General features: G+C 42.3%; 1 protein-coding gene across 2 annotated transcripts in view; it reads right to left on the bottom strand.

Moving 5' to 3' along the window:
- Positions 1 to 24442, bottom strand: part of EPN2 (epsin 2) — a 40901-nt gene continuing 16459 nt past the window's right edge. The window contains exons 2-9 of one of the 2 annotated variants that reach the window (XM_069869997.1): positions 22279 to 23049; positions 13037 to 13149; positions 11427 to 11519; positions 11024 to 11180; positions 8467 to 8640; positions 6760 to 6852; positions 5630 to 5845; positions 1 to 4090 (exon numbers count right to left, since the gene is read on the bottom strand). In XM_069869997.1, coding sequence (XP_069726098.1) covers positions 3753 to 4090; positions 5630 to 5845; positions 6760 to 6852; positions 8467 to 8640; positions 11024 to 11180; positions 11427 to 11519; positions 13037 to 13149; positions 22279 to 22873 — 1779 coding nt within the window. In that variant the 5' untranslated portion in view covers positions 22874 to 23049 and the 3' untranslated portion in view covers positions 1 to 3752. The remainder of the gene's footprint in view (positions 4091 to 5629; positions 5846 to 6759; positions 6853 to 8466; positions 8641 to 11023; positions 11181 to 11426; positions 11520 to 13036; positions 13150 to 22278; positions 23050 to 24442) is intronic. The other variant, XM_069869998.1, reaches the window with a different exon arrangement.

Here is a 24442-nt window from a genome sequence, read left to right as displayed (position 1 = left end):
TATAAGCAATACAATTTTAATTCTGACCAGTCACCTACAAACCCCTTGTCTTTCCACTGTTCTGATGGCATTATTAAATATCACGCTCGTGACATCGCTTGAGAAAAAATGACACAAGGATACAGACATTATGATACAATAGTACAAATGATAAATTATTTATACAGTAAATAATGTCAATAGTCAAGCACAAATTCATAAAAAGCAGCCGGCTCCCAGTTATTATGAAAACAGTTTGGTAAATATTTAAGTTGTAACACTTGTAAAGGAAGCGAGTCTTGCGAGATTCTGATGTGAAAAATAAACCATCTCTCTCTCCACATTTGTGCAATATTAATACATACAGTACACGTTAGAAACCGTAACAGCAAAAGGGAAGATGGATAACAATAAATCATCTTAGCATTGGAACTTCAAAAAGACTGTAAACACTACAACCCAACACGGTTTTCCTTCCCTGTTCCCTCAACGTTGTTTAGTTTCTATATAGTATAAAACTGAATAAATAACTGAGCTTATTTTGGGTTTAAAATTATGCCAAGATGTTGGGGTTTTTTACAAAATATTTAACACTTTCTCTTTGGTCAATTTGACCAGTAAGGCTCTTTTGGGATACTAACGTTGTAAAAATCAAAAGCACTTTGAATATTTGCAAGTGAGAAAAGAAGGGAGGAGGGAAATGCTTTTGGAGAAATAGGCCAGAGCAGTTGTGATAGGATACACACGCTTCCTCCACGCAAACAGGAGTGGGTGGGCACAGAGGGAGGAGGAATTATTCTGGAGAGCAGTTAACTTAGCACAAAGGAGAATTAGCGTTCTGGGCACAAGTGAAGCTTTGCCTGTTGAGGACAGAAACCACCTTTCAGTGTCCCGGCTACAGGAACCAAGGAGATGTACGTTACCGCTGCTTATCCTCCTGAGTTGGGCTTCTGTCACAACCTCCGCATCAGGCTGGGAATCCCGGCCTGGTTAGTCCTCAGCCTAAAGCTACAGCACCACAGCCTGGGCTGACGGCTCCGCAGAGCACTTTACCGTGGTTCATGGTGTGATAGGTGTCCGTATATAAGCGTGTGATGTAAAAGAAACACAACACCTACAAGAGCGGCTTGGGAAAAGCAACCCTTCGCCATTCAGCATTTTCATTAAGCCAGAGCTCCCTACCAGACCAGCAGTGCGCTCCTATCTATTTGTGGCAGCAGACCACGCCTCTAAACTGAAGATGACTTCATCACTTCAAATACCTCCTGCCAACCCTATTTTGCCTCCAAAAGCAGTTACCTAGTGTTTAACAAGATGATGCAATTAAAACGTTTTGGCTGAACAGACGATGCCCCATCTAACTGTTGCACGTGCGTTCAGGTGACAGACTAAGAGAAACACATCAAGTGACCTCAATCCACTGCTGGTAAAATTAAACTGGAAAAATAATGAAGGACAAATCTTGCCACAGATCAATTGGAAAGCACTTCCCACTACCCCCCTCCCCCCATCTGCCAGAATCACATCCTTCCTGGTCTACACTTTTCAATAAGTTCAACAACAACAAAAAAGTAAAGTATTTTTCCTTACTCTGGAAGGCAACATAAATGGGTTTTGTTTCGGTTTTTAAAGAAATACTGGGTGTGGACAGTAATTTTCTTTCCTCCTACATAAAACCAAGAGCAGATGAATATTCTGAATTCTGCTTGCAAATTCAATAGCATTCAAGAGGACAGAACAATCCACATGGGAACATCCACTCGTTTAGCATTCTTATACTAACAGCGCTACGCTGACCTACCCAGCTAAAATCTGTGATTGTACCCCAGATTTGATAGTCTCTCAGCCTCCCCTTCTCACTGATGGCGACAGCCCACTCCCTTCCACATCGGCCACTCCTCCTTCCTGCTGTAAACAGCCCTAGATCGGCACAGTCCCAGACACAGCACCATGACACTAGAACACAGAACTCTGGCAATTCCTTTCAGCTTCTTCCCTCCTGCCACCCCACTTCTAGTTAGGGAAAGGCTGCCAAGATGCATCGATTCATTCACGGAGATGCCCTGGAGGCAGCAGCAAGCACTGGGACATCCCTTTCTACACCCCGTGCAGGGCTCAAACGTTGCCGTCTGCAAGAAGGCCAGGTTCTCACCAGAAACACCGGCTGGAACCTGAGTGCGGTTTAGTGCCAATGAGTCCAGACATGCAAGTAAAAAAAGTATAGTTCAGCTTACAGTTAATAGTTGTAAATGGAACCGGTTGTTAATATGGAGTGCACATTTCATTAAGAAAAACTAGTGAGTAAAATTCATGAGACATGTTTGTACATTAGAATTTTTAACATCTCAAGAAGAAGAAGAAAACCCAGCCTCTCTCCCGATCCGCATAAAGGCTAAGTGGCTGTTTTGGTAATCGGAAAACGGGAACAAAGCAAGGGGAAGGCGACTTTAGTGTTTTTTCTTTTTAATGCAGTTTTAAATCATGTTATGCTCCAATTCATCTAAAAATAATTAGTCATGAGAATTTGTTTTCGATTTGTGTTACGAATAATTCATTTAAAAGTAAATATTTTAGTGTTAATCTTCCCTTTTAAACTCTCTTTACAGAAACAAAGAGCTAAAGCCATAAATAAGAGGGCATTCAAACCATAAAAATGACATTTGCCAATATCTTAATTTTTCAGCCAGACTTGATAAATCTATCAAAACCAGACAGTTAAATAAGAACCACATTATAAAAATTAGCAAAAAAAGGACTATTAGGTAACTCTGCAAACTCAAATATGAAACGTACTAAACAAAATATGTGCAAAAGTATACAAGAGTAACTGCATATAGCAAGGTTAAGCCTGAATTAGTTTTAAAGCTTGCCCCGGTGAAATTGAATTCGAAGTTGTCTCGCTGTATTTCTCTTTTTTTTTTCCTTTCAACTCACACTGTAAGTCAAATAAAAACAAAATACACAAAACTTCCGAACGAAGCTGGTACTGGACAAGCACAGAGCAGGACACTCACTCAGCAGGAGTGCAGCATGCCACTCACAGAGAGTTCCTCGGAGTCCTTAGAGTAGTGTACAAATTCAACACTGCGTACGAAAGCACACGTTATACTTGACAACTTGAGAATGTTCTTGGGGGTTTTGTCTGTTTGTTTGTTTTCCTTTTGAAACAAGCTTGCTTTCTTGGTCAAACCTCTGATAGGAAAGCAGTGCGATTTTTGTGTTGCAATGTTTAATGCATAAAAACCAGCCACCTGGGCCCTCGGAATCGTTCTCTTCTAAGAGTAAGGACTATGGGTGAACCAACAGTCTAGAACTGTGTGTAGTTATGTGCAAAACATTCACTAGCACTCTGAATCTCAGGTCTATCGTACGGGCACAGAAGTGACAGATGAAGGTAAATAGTAATTTCAGGATCCAGCACATCATCTGACATCTACAAAATAGCCAACGGTGGCGTTTAAAATGGCAGGTTCTCCCTAGAAAGTGTATTGAAATGATTAACAAAGTAACAAAATGGGCAGAATCTAACTTTGGTGAAAAGTCTGAACATCTCACACAATGCTCAACAAGCCAAAGTAAGGTACCATCTGGAGCAAAGACTAGATTTAGATTAACTGGTAAGTAGAGACAACTCTTCAAAGATCATAACTGTAAACTGCAAATCTACTTCCAAGTCTCTTACACACCGTTCAGTCCACACGGGCCATGTTCATTTTGCCGTAAAGACTTCAGCCTGGAAACACTAGGAAAAGAAAGTTCCTTTAATTGGGTCTTTATAGGAGGAAAGGGTTAGTTGTATTTGCGGACTGGGATGCTGACGGTGGGATTCCTGTACTGTGAAGAGGCTGGGCCATTGATCCTGCAATGCTCACGTTCAGCCCCTGGCCCATCCTCGTTATAGAGGCCACAGTGCCCATCGCTGGTATCGGTGCCATTCCCACAGGCACAGGGGCCATGGAAGACAGAGGTATTGGCTCCATGCTTATCGGTGGCACAGCACTGAAAGAAGGGCTGGTTCCCATCACTGGGCTTGCTCTCATCTGATTCAGAGTGAGTGGCTGAGGCTGATTCACCTGGAAGGGGTTGATCGGAGTCGGTGCTGTAGCGGTGCCTGGTTTTGAGAGAAGAAGGGGGAAGAAGGGAAGAGATCACACCTCCGTAAACACAAGGTTTTGAAGATTGTCTTTTCTGGCAAAGAATGCACCTTCTGTACGTCCCCACGTGCTCCCAGTCCCCAGGCTCCCTGCGGAAAAACCTCTGTGGATGCCACTCAGCAAACGGGGGCTGCACTGGTGCACAAGCACAGTCTGTTTCCTCAAATCTGTCAGTGCCATGAAACATCCCTTTGCTGGCCAACATTGTCTACTACTGACAGCAGTCACCAGAGAGACAGGTTCTCAATTTGGTGATCGCTATTTTTGTTTTGAAATGCTATTAGAATTTGCAGTATGGCAGAGAACCGCAGGCTCCCTGCACTCCTTTACTGCAGCCTGGCTACTGCAGATTTGTGCGTGTGCTTCAAGATCTCATGCAGTCAAATCCTTTTAGAAGCTGTACATGCTCCTGGCACTGAGTTTTGACATGAATTCATAAAGTAAACAAGTTGTTTCCGAATTACAGTGGTGCTAGAAAAAGCAGAGCCTAACTTTCCCAGCGTTTGAGGTTCTTTGGGCTGCTGCCAACACCACAAATTCCTTCTACCATGTATGCACAGCATTACTTGGATGGCCCAGTGACCCCTTATAAACTTTTTGTAGTAACCGGTAATGGCAGATACACAGACTTCCTCCTGCTAAACACTGCCAAGGCTGTTCAAAATCACTGTTTTTTCCCTACCCAAAGAGTTTCATAAATTGTCTTTTTTCCCCACTGAAGAGTGAGGAAAATAAATACTGAAACAGCATTGTGAAGTATTTCACCATTCTAGTGTCACGTAGAAATTTCAGTGCATATGAACAGGTTTTTAAAGTTCCATACATCTTCAACATGTTCAGTGTCACCAACGAAGCCTGCTGCAAAGTAAAGGCTCACTTCCAACAGAGGCCCATTTACAGGAGAACAACAAGAGCCTGTGTTTTCAAAATAAACCGAGAGTGTGTTTTGATCAGAACTGGTTTATCATGCTAGCCTAGAGACTTCAACCCACTGAATTTACTGCAGCATCTGCTATCTGGAACTTCAGGTTGCAGTCCGAGATGCCACTGTGCCTACGATAGCACAATTTCTACCTGCTACCACAAGAACCTGCTGCCCTCCCATGGGATTCTCTGGCAGCACACATTCACATCTCACCTGTTCTGACAATGAATCAGCTTTAGCTCAGACATTTTTAATAACCCAAAGCTGCCTTCTAACACAGATCCTTTTGAGAAAGCAAGGGCAAAAGTGGGAGTGAAACTGCTTGAACAAAGCTCAGCCAGCAGATCAGCTGCAGATGCAAGAGCAGAAATTCTGTGCTTAAGGGTCCAGCAGTACAGCTTGACACCACAATGCCTCAACCCCCTGCTCTCAGTCATGATCTGTTCGCTCAAGTGATCAAAAAAAAGCCCAAACCAGCTTGTGTCAAATCACACAGGACTGAGTTATGCAGAGTTTTCCTACCAGAAGGGAGAGCTAAAATAGAAAATTGAAGGAATGTGAAGAAACAGACCTGGTGCCAAGAATGGATTCAGTGAAGTGACAGGCTGTGGCGGCTTAGACACCAGTGAATCCAGGTTCACCAAAGCAGCATTGGGGCCCAGAAAAGACTCAGGGGTTTTCCGAGCTGCACTTTGTTTGCCTGATGTCACGCTTGAGTGCTGGGAATCAAAGAGATCGGGGCTTGTGGTACCGCTATGCTGAGATGGCAAAGTGGAACCTGATTCAGCTGAAACACAAAAAGAAAACCAAAACTTATCTTGTTAATCTACACAGTCAACCAAAGAAAACCCTGAGGTATCTGACAGCAGAAGAGTTTTAAAAGCTCACGTTTGCATTAGTCAGATGTAAATGTTTCAGTCCATGTTACGCTTTTACAGCATGCAAGCAGATAAATGTTTTTTAGAAGAGTATGAAGCTATGGTTAGAGCTGCAGTGCTCTACAGAAGCCGCTACCTTATTTGCCCTGATGGATGTTCTCACAGCTATGCTGCACAGATGGGACTAGGAGTCTCCAAGAAAAAGGAATTCAAAAACCTTGGGTTCTGTCCTCATGCTACACCAGTGCTGCACCCTTCCTAGCTGGACTCTACCCACTTTTATTCTCATGTGTTACAGAACCTAGCCCAGCCATCAATTAGTCAATTCTTTCAGGCAGAACCATCCTGAAAGTACACAGCATCAGAGCACTAATGTGTTAAGGTCTGCTAGTTTTTATTTTCGTGAATAATGATCAAATAAAAAATAAATTAAAGCATTCGTGGAAGCGTATTTTCTCATCTTCCTACTTTTGTGACACGTGAGAGATTCAGTCCACATTGTCCTGTTCGACTGTCTGAGCAGGAGCCATGCTCCAAACACAGTGGATACTGTAAATTTAGACATCAAACAACTTTCTGGGTCACTGCAGCAAAGGACTAGAGTGTAATTCTGTAGCTTACAAGGCAAAAGGTCGATTCCCCATGTTCATGCACAGGCCAAAATGTGTTAACAGCTTTTACCGATGCATTATCACCAGCTTTAATATTTTCCTTTGTGCAAACCAATTTTTAATTATTCTTTTTAAATCAAATTTAAGAATAGAGACATTTGTTGCTGTGACTATCATCCAAACTGTTCGCATGCTAAGAATTTGATTCATACCTGGCTTTTTGGAAGTTCGAAGTGTGTCAAATTCAGAAAAATCATCTTTAACCGTACCATTCAAATTACTGAAGAGGTCAAAAGATGTACTTCCTGTTCAAAACAACAAGATACCCCTGTCATTAACAGATCTTCTCTTGCATCACACACCTCATCATCTGAAGGCGATTTCTAATCCATTCATGTTACCCAGAAGCCATTCTTGCCAGGTTTCAGGGCAGCAGTTCAGATCAGATTGAGTGCCCCTACTCTCACCCCGGACCAAGGAGAAGGATAATGCCAGGGAACTGCCTTTTCCTACAGTATGAACCAACTACTCAGAGCAATGTGCTTTTAATTCACACTGTAAGACACACCTTAGTATGCTGGGGTTTTACTGAGTGTCTGCGCTGGAGAGATTTCTGTACAGGCATACATTGCTGCGGCAGAAAAGAATAGCAATGCATTTACAACCTAAACTACAAAGGGTGTTAATCAGCCTCCAGTAAAAAAGGATACAGTTCCAAAGGCCAATGTATCATTGCTATAACTGAAGCGATGATTTCACTTAGGCTTCCAAAGTTAAAAGGAGCAGGAATGCAAGACAGAAGGTTATCTACGCCATGTAGAGAGCAATAAGGCCCTGTTAGCTGAAGCACCAGAATTTACCCATAGTTTGCAACAACTTAAAACACAATAGTTTCAAAATGTGGACACAATCTTACCTCAAAATGGAGGAAGAAAAACCACACCTAAATGAACAGCAATCACACTGCTGGAAAGCTTTAAGGTCTGCCTCTTTTTTTCATATTAGTTAAAACACTTCAACCTTCAAGACATTTCCAGCAAATGAAGGTATGGACTCAGCTCCATAAAGAGCACAAAAAGACAAAATCCCAAGAGAATCAGTGAAGGTTGTGTATAACAACAATTCTTCTTCTAAAGAACCCACCACAGTTAGAGAACCATTCTCCTAATGATTCAGTTATTGCCCTTTGCCCAGTGAAGAGCTGATCAGACCAGCTTTTTGCAGTGCTCAGTTTAAAAGTCCTTTGTTTATCACATACTGAGATGAAGGACTAGCAGAAAATGCATTTAGGATGCATTTAGCCATAGTGCCAACATGGAAATAACAAGTACTAAGATTCATGAAGGCTGCATTAGTTACAGAGCATGAATAGACAACTACATCAGCACTTTCCGCATCTTGCTACACACAGGCTTAGGGACAGCTTTCACACTCTGAGTCTGAAGTAACAAATCTTCATTTGCACCTCTCGAACTCTCCCTGGAGTACGGAGCTGCTCAACCTGTCAATCTGCATCTGCAAAGACATCCATCTGCACAGCTACTTGTCATGATGAAAGGAAAAATTGCAGTATCATTCATTTCCGGAAGTAAAGTCCTTGTCTAATTAAAGATAAAACCCATTTAAAACCCCAACAGCACCAGCAATCCTAAGTGCTCAGCATGCATCCACACAAACCAATAGAAGAATGTAGAGAGGACAGAGCACGAAGCAGCAGCATGAATTCAGAGCTCTAAGTCAGAATAATTACATTTGAAGTTCTTTTCGCTGCTAGCTGTTACAACTCCCACTTGCTTTAAAGACCAGCCCTACAAACTGTTCATTGCATAGCTTCTTTTAACCGAGTAATGCAAGAAAATAGTTCAGATTTCACCTTCGTTATTCAAATAATACGGATATGGGATGAGATTGTTTCTCACCAGAAGTAGAGAGAGGTTTATTTGCAGGTGCTGGTCCCCAAGGATCCACAGAAGATTTTGCTGCAGTAGAAGATGGCTGAGCAGGAGCCCAAGGGTCAACATTTTTGGACAGAGACTGAGCTGCTGATCCTGCTGGAGCTGCCCAAGGGTCAACGGAAGCAGCTGGTTTGGCACCTGCAAAGAGCCAGCAGGAACACAAGTCAGTACAGTTTCACTTTGGAAAGCTTTCCTTGGAGATTAATCTCTCTCACAAGCCACTACAACCAATTAATAATAAACATAAATAGGTGAAGCATTCAACACCAGGAATACCGATCTCAGCATTTGTGTCACCCATACTGAACAACCAGCACAAGTAAATCCTGCACAATACAGACGAATAAAACAAATCTCCCATTTGAAACTGAATTTACAAATCTGCAGTTCTGACAAGAAAATAAACTTGCTTTTGTTACAGATCGACAATACGTGACTGAAGGTGACCTAAATCACAGGATATATCTATAAGCTCATGGGAAAGGTTTCTAAAAAGCCTGTATATGAAAGGTATGAAACATAAGGCATTAAGACTTGGATGTAGACAATAAATCTCTAAGACTCAATGGGAACAGTTTCCAAACTTTTCACCACACTGTCTTACAAAAATGTTTTATAATCATCTTCCCTGAGCCAGTTGTGCATTTCTCATGCCCATTTGTAAGCACTGACACGGATCTAAGCTGTTCACTGATACCCCTTCCTACACAGTTTTTTAAACCTAATACCTGTATGTTCAGGATCCCCATTTTATTGGAAGATGCTGACAATTCTTAATTCCCACAAACACAGATTAACTGCTTGCACATCAACAGGTCATGCACAAGGTCAGGGCTTTCTAGTCTAAAATGACAAATTAAGGCAGGAAAGGGAGAAGGGAAGAGAAAGACACTTGCCTCACTACATACAATTTCCTGCCAGTTGTTCCTTCTTCCAGCTTAATCACTTACTGCTCTTCAGCTCGGGTGACCTCTTCTTCCTTCTACCATTAAATGGAACTATTTTGGTGGCTCAAACCCCAGGACCATTGAAGCAAACCACATTTCAGACTTGGAGCGCACCAGGTCTGTGTTGGAAGGGATCTCTTTTCCTTTCTTCCCACGCTATCAGTCCTCGTTGCCTCTCCCTGGCCCTCAGAGTGCAAGAACAGGCACCCAGTGCTGTAAACACACATCCTGAAGAACTCGGCAGCAATCAGTTACCTTCCAGCCAGATACTACAAGCAAACATTTCCTTTTCACAATGAAGCTTCTCAATCAGTCACAGTTTAAGCACTAAATCACTGTGTAATCCATGACTAGGGCAGAATTACCCATGCTATTATCTTTAACCACCGCATGGGTTTCAAACTACAACCGAGTATTGTTTTATTTCACAAAACTACAGACAAATCACCTTGGCACCACAATATTCTTGAAAACTAATTCCACGCTACATACAGTGGCACTAATTCCAATCTGCAATGTTGGTTAATGTTTCAACAGGCAGCATGGTTTTGCTGCAGCTTCAGACCAGGAAATGCTAAAACCCTCCAAGTAAGTCCAAATATTCCCACACCGGTACTTACATTTCCTTTATCTGCCCTTAGTGCTGAGTTATGAGCAATGCTACCCCAGAAATGCTAAAGACAGCACTTCCCACAAAGGGAAGCTCTCACAAAGGGAACGTGCAAAATTAGAACGCTTGGGAATATATCTTCCTGCAGCTTCCATTATCTGAAACACTGAAGCTCATGCAGGATTTGAGAGATACAGTTTAATGAGTCATTCTCTTATTAGCCGTTAAATTCATAAATCTTACATCTTCTAGACTATCCTTGGGAGCTAAGTAACCAGCAAGCTGGAACAAGCAGGTGTTATATGGTGTTAAGTAGGGAGCCACTGTGAGGAAACGCTACAGCTGCAGCTGAGGCAAGGAAATCTTCTTAGAACATGATATATCGACAATGAGATTCAAAGAAGCTAGATTCTGTTTGGTTTTTAACCACAGAAAAAAAAACCCAGGAAAACAGCCTTAGGGCCCAAAACTTAGACTTTTCCTGATTTCATGCTTGCAGTTTATCACTAAAAAAGAAATGGATTACACATGGAACAAGGAACTGTAACTGGCCCAGCAATTATGAAGGTGTCTTTAATGCAACCATGAGAAGAGGAAGAAAAAAAATGCATTTCATTATTAAACATTTTCACTAGGAAGGTGGATGGTGGCGTGCTGAATGCTAACACAAAGGGCTTTGAAGCACTTCATAGCAGTGGTCATGAAATCAGTCTGAAGCAAACTTGACAGAAACACACTGTCAGTCTTCATGAAAAGGATTCCATTTGCACAGAACCTCCTGCTCCCTCAAAAAACAGAGGGAAAAACCCAAAGCCAACAAAAACTAGATCCACCTCCAATTCCACAGACGCAGCAAGTTTAACATGTGTGAGGAACCATCGAAGCAGAGAAGCAGACTTTGGCTAATCCACATTCAGAAGCAAAAACTTTTAAACAAGCATTCTTTCTGGCAGCTTGTTCTTACCAAATGATTGCCATGGGTCAGAGGCAGTAGCTGCAACTGTGGATCCTCCCCAGGGATCGGTTTGGTTTGCAGCAGCAGAAGGTCCCCAAGGTTCCGTTTTCTGCGGGGCCGGTGCCGAGGAGGGCAGGGCATCCATTAGGTCCAACAAAGTGGTATGCTGGGGGCAGGAATGAGCCGAGCTTTAACTGAGAGTATTACCAGCCTGAAGTACAAACCCGTCAAGAGTTCCTTTTATACACCTGCATCGACTAGTAGTTTGAAATTTAACCCACATGGAAGAAGCTTTAAGCTATACAACAAAGCAATCCCAAAAGCATAAAAGAGCTCAGTATTAAGCTATTTTGTGTTACTGTATTTCAGCTTTTGGCAGCACAACCGGGAATTTCTTAGTTGAAGGCACTACCTCCTTCTTTTTGGGAATTTTAATTGTGTCTCTGCGACTCTCCTCCAGAGCCATCTGTAATCTCAGATCATCTCCGCGTCTGAGGCGCTCCTCCTGCAAAGGAAATCAACACTGTTGATAGAGACTGTTATCCTAGACTGTGCTGCTCGCTCCCTCCACGTGCCCAGCCCCCTGGGCAGGACACTGCCAGGGAAGGCCTAGGCAGCGCTCCCTGCCGCCCTGAAGCGACGCACACGACAGGCATACGCAGTGGGATTGCCAGCATTATTTGCTGAAGCTTGTACATAACACAAAGGAAGAGTAAAGTGGGATCTTCTTGGGATTCTTGTCTCAAAACAGAGGTCAGGAGCACCCTGACTGCTAAATACCAGTGTGATCATAGCAATATCCACTTTGTGGACTGAAAGTTACCCTCTTGTTGTTGTATTCCTCATGGGAAAGGTATAAATGAAACATTCCTTCCAAAAATCCAGTTACAGTGCTAGAAACACCACAGAACCGCAAGACAAAGTAAAGATCCCACTTTTCAATTATTGCCATGGGTTTCACCATTGAAGGATACAGCGATTTAAACTTTACATTTCCTATCTTTTATCAGCTTCCCTCCACAACCAATGCGACTGTTACAAAGAACACTGGGTGAATTAATCCAGCCAACCCCATAAATATTTTGGAGGTTAACATCTGTAAATGACAATGTTCGTGGTACATCCAACTACTTGAAATATCTTTGCTTGCATTACATCCTCCAGCAGCTGACCAACTCCCCAGCTGGTATTTCCCTTGTGAGTTTTAAGTATTTCAACCAATAGATTCTGATTTTTATTTTCTTTAACTTTATTGCTCAACAACCACAAAGTTTACTGGGTGATAGTTTCCTTTTCCAAGCACAGGGACACTAAAGCCTACCACACAGCACTAAGCTGGAATTGTCACAGGAAGCCTCTTCAATATTACAGACACTCAACAGGCCGACTTGAATTTTCACTTATGGCTGAGATGCAACAACTTTGTTATATATTAAGACGCAGTAAACTTTATCCACCACTACAGCATTTACTTCAAATTTGGAATGAACCTCCTAAAAATTACCAGAGTAATCCAATACACATGACAGATGAAGAGCCAAGTTATTTAAACCAAACTCTTTATAAATTCGAATACTTTGTGTCAGGTCCTCCTCCTGTTCCAGACATTCTCACCGAATGACCTGATCATTCAAAATTTCATTGTAATCCGAATTCATTGGCATTTCTCATGCTGGCCCCATTAATTAAGGCTTTCAGAACTAGTCCTGTTTTCAGCTCTTCCTAACTGAAAATGTTTTCAGCAATGTGGTGATTAACATCCTCCTACACAAAGGCTTCTTGCAAAGTGACTGCCACCTTCCCCTCATCTCAACAGCTCAGAGGCTGCAGTTACTTAAGAGAGATTCAAATAAATAAATAAATAAATAAATAGATAAATAAGTAAACCCAACATTTTCCCAAATGGCCTTTCTCTTCCCCCTATTCCATCTGGAGCAAAGCCACGCTGCCATTTCAAAAAACAGGACTGTAGTCTCAACTCTCAAAGCATAAACATTTTGGAAAACCTACACGGGAACTGACCTGCTCCGCCACTTCCCGGCTCATTGCCAGCGCCAGCTGCAGTTGGAGCTCCTCTTCTCCGCTTGTCTGAGGCCGGGCCTGCTCGAGCTCGGAGGAAACTCGAGGGGACGTAGCTGTTAAAGAGACAAAACCCAGCAAATTTAACACCAAACAACAACGAGATATAACAAGTTTGATTATTCTTCCTTCCTCCCAAAGGTCCCCAGCACAGCAACAAGAATTCTGACTGTTAGAGGCCACCGGCCCAACCACCACTGGCTCCCTGAAGCATCACATAAAGTTGATACCAAGGCTGAGGTTAACAAGACAGAACAATTAAGGAGAATTTTGCAAGGCGGTTGAAGGAAAAACGTTCCTGGAAAATAAAGGCTTTTGGTGTCAGTGGGGCTGTGTTATCAAGCAGTATCACCAACAAATGCTGGATACCTCAGGACAGGATATTGACTTTAAAACCTATGGAACTAATCAGTCAAGAAAACACTTGTTGATATTTCTTACATCTTACAACATCAGTAAGAATTTTTTGGGAGTTGGCCAATGCCAGGGTAAAACTGGATACTACCCACTTTTCTGTAAAATAATACAGCCTTAATGAGAGAGATAAAGAACTATTCTTAACTGCTGGGCAGGCCCAGAGCCCAACAGACCCGCTATTCATTCTCCAAATTTACAGAAATACTGTATAGCTCTCTGTTTTAAAAAAGAAAAAAAAAGTTTGGTAGATATATTGGGGGTGGTTTGTGTTTTGTCACTGGTTGGTCTGTCTGTGGATGAGGACGTCTATCAGCCCAGTAGCAGCTGGTCACCTCCCTCGCTCCTTCCTGGATAACAGTCAAATCTGACAGCTAAAATACAGTTTCTCAACACACAAATATTCTTTCAGTGATGTTTTCACTACATTATAATAGAATCATGAAATGGTTTGGGTTGGAAGGGACCTCAAAGCCCATTCAGTTCCAACCACCCTGCCATGGGCAGGGACACCTCCCACTAAGTCAGGTTTCTCCAAGCCCCATCCAACCTGACATGGAAACCTCCAGGGATGGGGCAGCCACCACTGCTCTGGGCAATCTGTGCCAGTACCTCCCCACTCACAGCAAAACATTTCTTCCTGATATCATCTAAATCTCCCCTCTTTCAGCTTAAACCCATTTCACCTCAATCCTATCCCTGCACTCCCTGATCAAGAGCCCCCCCGCCCAGCTTTCCCAGAGCCCCTTTCAGTACTGGAAGCTGCTTTAAGGTCTCCCCAGAGCCTTCTCTTCTCCAGACCGAACAAGCCAAACTCTCTCATCCTGTACTTGGACAGGAGGTGCTCCAGCACTCAGATCATTTTTGTGGCCTCCTCTGGACTCGCCTCAACAGATCCATGTCCAGCAGCACACAGAAATTCCCATCTGAATGGGACAACACTAACAGATTTATCACAATATAGTAACTGAACTGATTTTTGTCCTCCCTTTCTCTTTAGGGAGAGTTTATGGTTGCTCAATACATCAGGCTTGCAAATACTGTGGAGTAAAAAAAGCAACTTAAGATAAACAGACAAGAATTAACGATATAAATTGACCATGAATACATTGCAGGTAGAAATAAAAAGAAACAGCTTTCCAGCAGGAATGTAGGAGAGAGTCAGAACTGGTTTCAAAACAGAGCTGGATAAGAATACAAATAGGACAGCATCACAATCACCACCACAATCACCTGAGAAGAGATCTTAAGGGGGCTATGACACAAAAGCATCTCCAGGTCTTCCATTTCTTTAACTGCAGTTGTGGGAAAGAATGTGATTTCCTGCACTTTTTCCACAGGAGTTCTCCCATCTCAGTTGACAAAACTACATTCCATAAAAACTAAAAAACTGACTGCAGAATGGCTTTAAAATGATGTGAAGTGAGTTAAATCAACTCAGTTGGGTTTCCTCCCATTTCCACATGGAGGACTACTTACTGGAAGTGGTCACCAGTTCCAGCTTTTAACAGCATGCAGCATTTTTCCACTGAAAAGCTGTAAGAAGCTGGGATTGCACGCTACTCCAAGCATCTCACTCGCCCTCCTACGACAGGTCCTCGCCTCCCAGGGTGCACGGGAGCAGCAGGCTTGCTTTGGCAGAGCGCTACATGACCTCACAGCTCCCAACAGAGACCAGCATTCAGCAGCTAAGGATCTGAACACAGATAATAAGGGGTCTCACAGAGACAGCAGATTTCTTTTCACTTTTAAGCTTTTCAGCAATTCATTCTATTCGGGTTTATTAACTCTAAACAGCACTTTAGAGCTCCTTGTACAAAAAAAAAGGAAAAAATTGTCAATTTGAAATTCTTCCTTGGGCCTCACATTAAAAAACATTGATTAAAATGCTGCTATTTTACATTTAAACTTTTGCAGGGGTTATAAAACCATCTACACTAAATGGCTGCCAACATGTTTTTGAAAAGGGATTAAGGGAAATTCAGGCCACTTGTAGTTGGTAGCAACCTAACATGTTTTATACAGCAATTTCCCTCCTGAATTCTCAGAGTATTATAACTGCACTTCCATATCGGCCAAACCCTGCATTAACGTTTGAGTTGCAAGGATCTAGCATAAAGGTTATTGCCTTAGTAACAGTATCGCTGCCACACAAAGAATCTCTTATCCCACAGCACATGACAGTTAACTCAGATGTTTATGTAAGATGGGACTCAATACATCGATTCTGACCTGCTAAGCCCTGCTTTGTTGCTGCTTAGGGAATTTGGAGATGCCGGCCCCCTCGGCTGCCCAGAAGCGACTGCGCAGGGTCTGCTGCCGCAGGGAGCCAGGCCGCCAGGCTGTTTGCTCAACGAGACTCTGGCTGCAGCACAAGGCAATCATTTCCAACCTCAGTTAATCACTAAAGCAGGATTCGGCCCCACCATCTGTCTCTAGTGCAGGCTGTGACGTCTGTCATACGTATTTATTGGTAATTTACTATATTTTGGGTGCATTAAAAGCTCTCTAGACATCCACAGGTGTGGTTAAGTTAGCAAGTTAAGGTGTACATACAGTACATAGAGACCAGAAAGCAGAGGTACTGCCAACAGCAATGATACAAATTGACTGGCTCTCTTCTTTCAGAAGTGTATGCTTGTTTTTCAGGAGTGGGCTGTTTGTTGGTTTTGGGTTCTTTTGAAATGACATCCTAGACCGAGTGACAGCACAGAGCGCCATGGTGAATAAGCTCCAGCTTCACAATCTGCAGGTGTCATTCTTGAGAAAAGAGCTTGGTTCTTAGCCATGTTTGTTCAGAAAGAAAAGCTGCTTCCTCACGCGATCAGTATGCCTACAAAGGCAGAGAAAACCAAGGCTGGCTTGAAAAATTAGAACAGTATCAAGGTAAGAACTCGGCAACCGATAGCAGTTCCCTGGGGAACCAAGCAGAGATCCCATTTGTTAGCCTTCACAGGAAACAGTGTTCAAAAAAGGTGGGATAGTCTCAAAAAGCCAAGCTAACCTCTCCAATTATGAAACGCCACACACAAACTGCTTCTTCTAGAAGGAACCGTGTGATCCACCTTTCCACTGGGAACTACAGAAATCTTTCAAACACAAGGAGAAAATGAACAGCACCTATGAATGCAACAAGGTGGAACTGACCATCTTCTTGCACAATTCCTAATTACACTTAAGCAGACAGAGCACTCTGGAAATTCATTTAACACTGAACAAATCCTTAAGGCTTGTTTTGGTTCAAGAGCCTTTTTTCTCTCAGGTGATCCTTACACTCATCTTAATAGACAGTTTTATAGTTTACTGCAACTACAGAAGCCTGACAATACCCCCAGCATCTCCCACCTTTACTGAGAGCACCAGCAAAACAAAATTACGCCAAGAGGATTAAACCAAGCTGCCAGGGGATGCCTTTCTGGTAACACAGGAGCCTGCCAAACTCCAGGAACACCTCAAACAACTGAAGTCATCCACGCAGCTCTCTCAGATTCATTGCTGGATGACATGCCATATATTCCCTGACTGAAATGGAAGACCAGAGACACAATCCGTCTTGTGAAGATGCAGAACAGATGATAACATAACTTTAAAACCAGGAGCACTCTGAATTTCCTGTAATGTCAAGCCCCAATTAGTAATTCCAATGAATTATATTCTACTTTCAGAAAAACAGGAGACCAAGCTGAAGTAGATCAGTGAACACAAACTTGCTGACACTTGACACAAAACTGCTTTTAAATGAGCCAACTTAATGCGAATAATCACTGGAAATATTAGAACTCATCATTTCAGCTAAAGAAAATTGCTCCCAAAATCTTTACAGGTAAAGTTAACAGACCTAGCATTTACAAGACCCGTAAAAGCCCTTTCTGGTTCATCTTTCACCAACCTTTTATCAAATAGGCTGCCTGTATAATGGATCTGATTTCTCAGCCAAGCGGCCCACCTCAGGGCAAAGCGCTCCTCTGAAATCAGGTCACACTGTGCACGCTGCATTGCTCCAACTCTGCCGCATTTGGGTAAATGAAACCAGGACATTAAAACACACACCAGTCCTGCTTTGCCAACATTTCTAAGTGCAACCCAAACCTAAGGCAGCAGATGGCCAAACGAAAGGATATACCCAAAGGAAAGGACTCAAAGCAACAGAGCTAGGTCCTGGTTTGGGCAGAATAAGCTTGGATCTCTCTAAAAAGCTGAGCTTCAGTAAACTTGGTTTGAAAACATGAAGGCAATACAGAGAGAAGCCCAGCATTTTGCAGCTGAAACTAATTCAAATACATATCTTCTGGGGGAAGGGATACCAAGGAATTGGAATTGTCAGTCACTTCCCTTCAGGTATAGTGGTTTTCCATCATTTTTCCAACTCCATAACTACCCCAGCCATGAGGAGCTGCAGCAAACTACCCTGCTCGCATCCCGAGTAGCCACAGCTCAACTGTGACAATCCAGACAGGCCTAAGGACCACACAACTAACCTGCTCCCAAAACAGTTGAGAAAGGACAAGGTAATGAGTCCCTACTCTCCTGACCTGTTCTCCTAATAGCTCCTGCAGGCCCAGGTGCTAGTGCACAGGGTTTTGCAGGTGCTCAAAACTGTGTCACACAGCAGGGGCTGTGCGTTACGCTTCTGCCATGCTGACGACTCCAGCGTAGCAACAGAAGCCTCTACTGAAAGAACACTTCAAAAAGACAGTTTCTAGATGAAGGCCTTTATCCAGACCAGCAACCTCTAACAAACACACTCCCAGGCTTCAAACAGCCTCACAGTTCAGACTTAAGGTCTATATTAAGAACATCCTACTTTTCCCCATGCAGCCATAAATCCAGAATCCTATTTAAGTGGACAGTGGCAGCTGTGGATGAAACAAGGCTAGGGACAAGAAGCAGAAGTTTTCAAAACTGGACGACTAACATCTAGCATAGAGACAATATTTAGATGCAAAGCCAGATTAGGGGTGGGGAACTGCTTCTCCTAAAGATTTCAGATACTGACCTTCGATCGCCCTCCCCTCCCCAGCAGGTTCAGCTGAAGCACCACACAAGAACACCCCCTTAACATGAAATAAAACCTGATATCAGATTTCATGAAACCAAATACAATTTACATTTTTCCTAAATAAATATAAACTTTGATGTATTTTGTCATGGAATATTTAATAGCTCCTAACCTGCACGTTAATTGGCCCTGGCTTAAAGCAGGAAGATGGCCCATTGTCCCCAGAATGTCAGAAACTGCTGACAAGATGGATGTTGGGGGAGCTTTACTTTCGCTTTTAGCTTTACAGTATCTCTCTTGGCTTCCATTTACAGATTACCAGACTGGATAGCAAAACCACACTAATAACTTCTGCAAATGTTTGCATAGCCAGTCAGTAATATTCACACGCCATTATGCACTCCCTGGAATTATACGAGCTCTACAGCACAGGGATCTTCAGGGCCCAACCAAGTCATTACAGCAAAGCTCTGGGGGACAGGATTGTATTACAAACTATCATGCTTCACCACTGCACTTTCCACAGTTTCTAAAGGATTGTTAGAGATGAGATTAAACGATCTGCAAGGAAAAGGGGAAAGTGCTTTTATTTGCCAGAGCATCTTGCCTGCAGCACTAAATGATCTCAGTCGAGAGATCTTTTTCCATCTTGAACTCTTACACTATACAGGCTATCAACCCTCCTTTTATTTTTTCAGAGAGCATAAATTTGGGACACAAAGACCAGCAACTCTAAAAAAAAAACCTTTCTGGCTCAATATCAAACACCAACCCCAATGCTTGCATGCACTGTAGGGTACAAGACTGCACACGCGCTTAGGAAGTGAGAGCAGAGCTGAGCACTGCAGTGCTAACAGGGAACACTCTACAGTGCAGCTAATTCAACACAGGAAATCAACAAAAAAGGGTCCGCTGACCTATCCAATATTGCACTTTCAGTAACTGACAGAAGAGGGAAAGAGATCCTCACACACAACCCCCAACATCTGGAAGCTACGTGTTCTGGTAGCGATCTGTCCTGGAGAAACTATTCAGCTCTCTCAGCCCAGGCTTAATATCTTCTGCAAGAAAGCATTAGAAATCAGGAGATTTCATAGCCAAATGCGATCTTTTCAAGTAAAGGGAATGCGTTCAGCTAAGAATTCTCAAAACATGAAATCAGCACCCATTCCACCTAGCAAGGAAAACGTGCCAATACCAAAACACCAACAGATGAAACATTTCCTTTAGCTGTGACAGAAAAAAGGCTGTTACACTCTTCCAAACTTCATTTATATTTGAATGATATAGTAAGACATGCTAAATATTTAGCCAAGAGAGTAGATGTACATTTTAAACAGGCAAATCTTATGCTATAGACTGCAAATTTAAATGGCTCTGATCTCCTCTTCAAAGGCTCAGGGGAATGAGACAGTTCTACCAGAATACATAGTACAGCAACCACATCTTAGAACTGTTATAAGGGGAGCATTTCCCAGGAGCTAAGCACAACAATTCCTGTTACAGATTTTACTGAATCCATATTCTCAGAACAAAAGAGGGCTATCATTATTGAATAAACAAAACATGATGAATACAATCTTTTTCACTTTAAATAATGAAATGCAATCTTCCCATTATATTTAGAAGGCACAAGAATAACCCCGCATTTATGTAACAGATTAAATGTCTCAATTTTGATGAAACTCATTCCTCGTTTCCTAGGACAAAGCTCTACACCAAGCTGTATACTATTGGAAGCGCTTAGCACAGCTGTTTTGCAAGGTGCTGGCTTGCTTTGCTATACTCAATTAAACCATAAAAGAAACGCAGAATCATAGAATGGTTTGGGTTGGAAGGGACCCTAAAGATCAAAAGATAGAGATCATAAAAGCTAATGACCATCTGTACTTCTGCTAATAAATGATTAAATCCAGGAGAGTTTGCAACAGAGAAAGAACCTAAACGAAAAAAAAAAAACAAGCCTGAGATTTCTAAAGCTTCTTAGGTAGATGCTTATGGGGGAGGAGAGAAAAAGATTAAGAAATCATTACCTCAAAAGCAACCCCGCAAACAGAGACACAGCCAAGTCATAGGCAGGCAAATAGGAGTATCCAGCACATCAGCACTTTGTACCGAAGGAATAACCACGCTTGCTGCCTGCCATCTAGTCCCCATCGGAATGCTTCAATGTCCAGGGAAGAACAATTCAGGAACACACCCTACATTGCTCAATCCTTGCTGTGAGCAATACTTAGGAAGCCTCTGGTAGCATTTAACATGACAAACAATAGTTACACGCGCTAATTAGAGCTAAGAGCTGGTGAAGAAACAGCCCTGTGGAACAAACCAAAGGTGTGCTTAGTACACCTCAGTGACTATTATTCCATGCCATCAGCAGAAGTTAAAAACAACAATATTTCAAGCTACCTCCTAAATTACGAATTTTTGTTGTAGTCAACTAAGCTCTACAGGCCTCAAAAGAAGAAATGTTTTTGTAGTGATAAGGATAGAGATGTTCTTGTTTAAAAATTCATTCTGAATTGATGCTCAGGTATGTTTATGACAGGAAAACTAAGATGTTTGTTATTCCACTGCTAAACAGAAGACAAAATTCAAATACTCATACCTGGAAACCTGATGCACTCTTTCTGAACCCTGCATCGCAAAACCATTTCCTTTTCAAAAATTTAGTTTTCCCTCCTCCCCTCCATAGCTTTAATTGAACAGAGACTTTCTTCATTCTAGCTGGATTTGTCCTGCTGCCCCCATTGCCTTCCCCAGAAAACGCCCATGCACGGCAGGAGCAGCAACACCACTTGTATATTTATCATTTGAGGAGTGCTTTGGGACACAGGACATGACAAACTTAAACCTGGTTCTATATCGATTAACCACTCTGGCTCAGTCACAGTCCTCCTCCCTATCAGCATTCATTTAAAGGAAAGATTTTCCTTCAGAATTAGACCACAACCACTAACATTGCAGCCAAAGCAGCTTTCAGCAAATCATTACTTATATTAAAAAGGATTTAGTGCCAAACCAGGCCTCTTCCTAACATGACAGGGAGTTCCCCCAAGCAGTGGTAGAAAGAATCCATTCTTCCCACACCACCGTATTTTTTAAGAGAATGAAATCCAGTCTTTAGAACTGATACTTGCATACCAAATGCTGAGAGTATAAATATTTAACCACTGACACATTCAAAGAGTTCCTCCTTTGAGAACTGCTGAGCAAGCAATAAAAGAAATCAAATACCAATATTTTTCCTAAAATAAAATAGCAGCAACATAAAGAAAACACCTAGCAAAGTGATCTGGGAAATAACTCTTAGTGTTTCTAATTCTTTCTTGAATTTTACTTGACAGAAAAAAACCCAAATAAAACAAAACAACCCCTCAACACAACAAATTTTCAAACACTCTTTAAAACTAGTAATGAAATCCATTAACAATCTCCCTACAGAGACTGGGGACCTATCACGTCAAACACTGGAACAGGTTCACAAAAGCAGCTCGACAATGCTGCCTTTGGGAGCTGACAGTAAACAACCCCTTTTTAAATTGATTTACATCAACACATACATCCTCTCCAAAATAAACATTTAACCAGTCATTTGAAGAGACATCAGCACCATGCAGCAGGCCTACACAGACTCAGCCACTGCAAACCATACAGTAAACCTCCCAGCAGGCACGGTTTACTCTCACCTCCAACAGCAAACCAGAAAATAAGGGTTTCTTGAAAGAATAAGGGAAAGAAACTTCTTTTCTGTGTGCTTGCTTGTACTTACAGCCATGGTAAGATGCTGGGGATCCTCCAGACTTTCCATACTCTTGCTCCGAGTAGCTGGTGGACAGGTTTGGCTGACTGGAACCTCGGCCAAAGGTGATCTGGTTGCTGCCCACTCCAGTGGCCACCTGAGCCATGCGTTCTTTGGTCTTCAGGGCTTGGGCCCGCTCTGTCTTGAGTCGCTCATCATCCTTCAGAAGAGACACCAGCTGCTTGGATTTCTCCCTCACATTGATGCCCTGGTCTTTACCATCTCGATCGATATACTGGAAATCTTTCAATGTCTGGATAGCAAAAATATTCTCTTTACACTGCTGCGCGACTCTCTCTGAACCAGTTTTAATCAGGTAATCTAACAGAGTAAGGGCCTTGTAAACGTGCCGCCAGTTCTTGCCATGGTCATTCAGTCGTTTCCAGATCATGCTCATAATTTCAGAAAAGGCCACAACATTGTAAGTCAGATCTGCTATTTCAGTCATTAACGAACTGGAGGGACCCCAGGGGTCATTAGAGGTCGCTTCCCGAACTTTTATTTCGGCCTCTGAATAATTGTTCACAATGTTCTTCATCTGCCGTCTAATAGACGAAGTCGTCATTTTTATTTCCCTTTTTAACCAGATAGATCCCAGAACACAAAAGAAGGGCTATATTTGCTCTTCTGTGAACGCTGCTGAACTGCGAAGTCTCCGTATCAGTGGCTGATTTGTAACACGTTCCACTACAACCATTTCCTCTCTTCAAGAGGATGACACAAGAAAACGGAAGTCATGACCTGAGTGAAAAAAGAAAAGAAAGCACGTTAGTCGTCTCTCAAATTATTCCTACATGGAAAGCAATCTACACACACTGACGAGAAATTCTGCTGGAGTTAACTGATTAGCTTCCTTCCTGAATTTCTTCAAGGTATCTGATGTTGCTCTTCTCACGAGTAATATAAAACACTGAAGGTTAAAAATCTGAACTGCTGAACGAGACAAAAGCAAGGTGATACCCATGCTGACGCAAATCCAAAATTTTAAAAGCAAACTAGAAATGAAGTCCAAGAAATAACTTACAGATTATTTTCCAACAAGGCAAAACCTACCTAGATTTTTTAATTACATAAGTTACAATGCTAGCTTGCGATTAAACCACTTCGGAAATTCCATGCTTGGCAGTCATTAGCTTCCCTCTACCTGCAGTTGACAACCACGCTCTGCTACCACTGTTGTAGGACTCTGCATACTGAGAGAATAAGCAAATTCCCTGAAACTCAGCCAAGTTTTTCTGAAACCTCAGGTAAGTTTAAAGCACCCTCAGTTTCAGGGCAGATCTGAAGAGTGTTCTGCATTCAGCTGAGACCCAGGGAAGAGACATGAGCAACAGAAGGGTGCACTCCAACCTCCAATGCAAAGCAGATTAGAGCAGAATGTCTTTTCCCCAAATGTATTTACTTTGTCCATTTGACAATACTCAGCAGATCTACAGTTTCTGCCCCATGTGTCTTTCACACAGCACAGAATAATTTCTAATTATATGAAAATGGAATTGTAAACCCAGAATGACTGGCAAGAAACCCCAAGGACAAGCTCTGGAGCTGGAAAGCTGTTTCAGTTATTTATTTAAGGTCATTGTTTCGAGTAAACAGAGACCTATTAAGTTTAGAATACACTGCTTGAGTAAACCAGCCAATTCTGCTATTACATTGACACAGAATGGTCTTTGGAATTCAGAAGCAGCAGGAACACCACCAGCAACTAATGGACATCACCACATGGATAGAGATCCCACATTCAAGATGTCCTCTCACAACGTTTCTCTGAACACTCACAGCAGTGCAGTGACCATGTAAAGCAAACATTTCAAGAGTAGAAGAGATCGGATTAAGCGAAATGAGGAGTTTTCACTCTCCCCCATTCAGTTGCACCACCATTTGAGATAACTTCTTTTGGCAGTAACCCTCACCCAGAACTCCGTATGCCTCTCTGTATCTGCTTTACAAACTCTCTGCTTCCACACCACACAAAGGATGCATGGAACACCAAACAGCCTGTCTTACAGATAAAGAGATTAAAAAGCCAAATATCTGTACTGCATAAAAGTGAGAAACCATTTCTAACACATGATCTAACACTTTCTATGTAAGTTTACATGGGGTTTGCTAGAGACCTCGGTGAAATGACTAC

Source organism: Phaenicophaeus curvirostris, chromosome 16 (genome assembly GCF_032191515.1).
Source record: "Phaenicophaeus curvirostris isolate KB17595 chromosome 16, BPBGC_Pcur_1.0, whole genome shotgun sequence".
Classification (NCBI taxonomy): Eukaryota; Metazoa; Chordata; class Aves; order Cuculiformes; family Cuculidae; genus Phaenicophaeus; species Phaenicophaeus curvirostris.
Note: the sequence above shows the minus strand (reverse complement) of the source record. Positions and strands in the feature narration are given on the sequence as shown.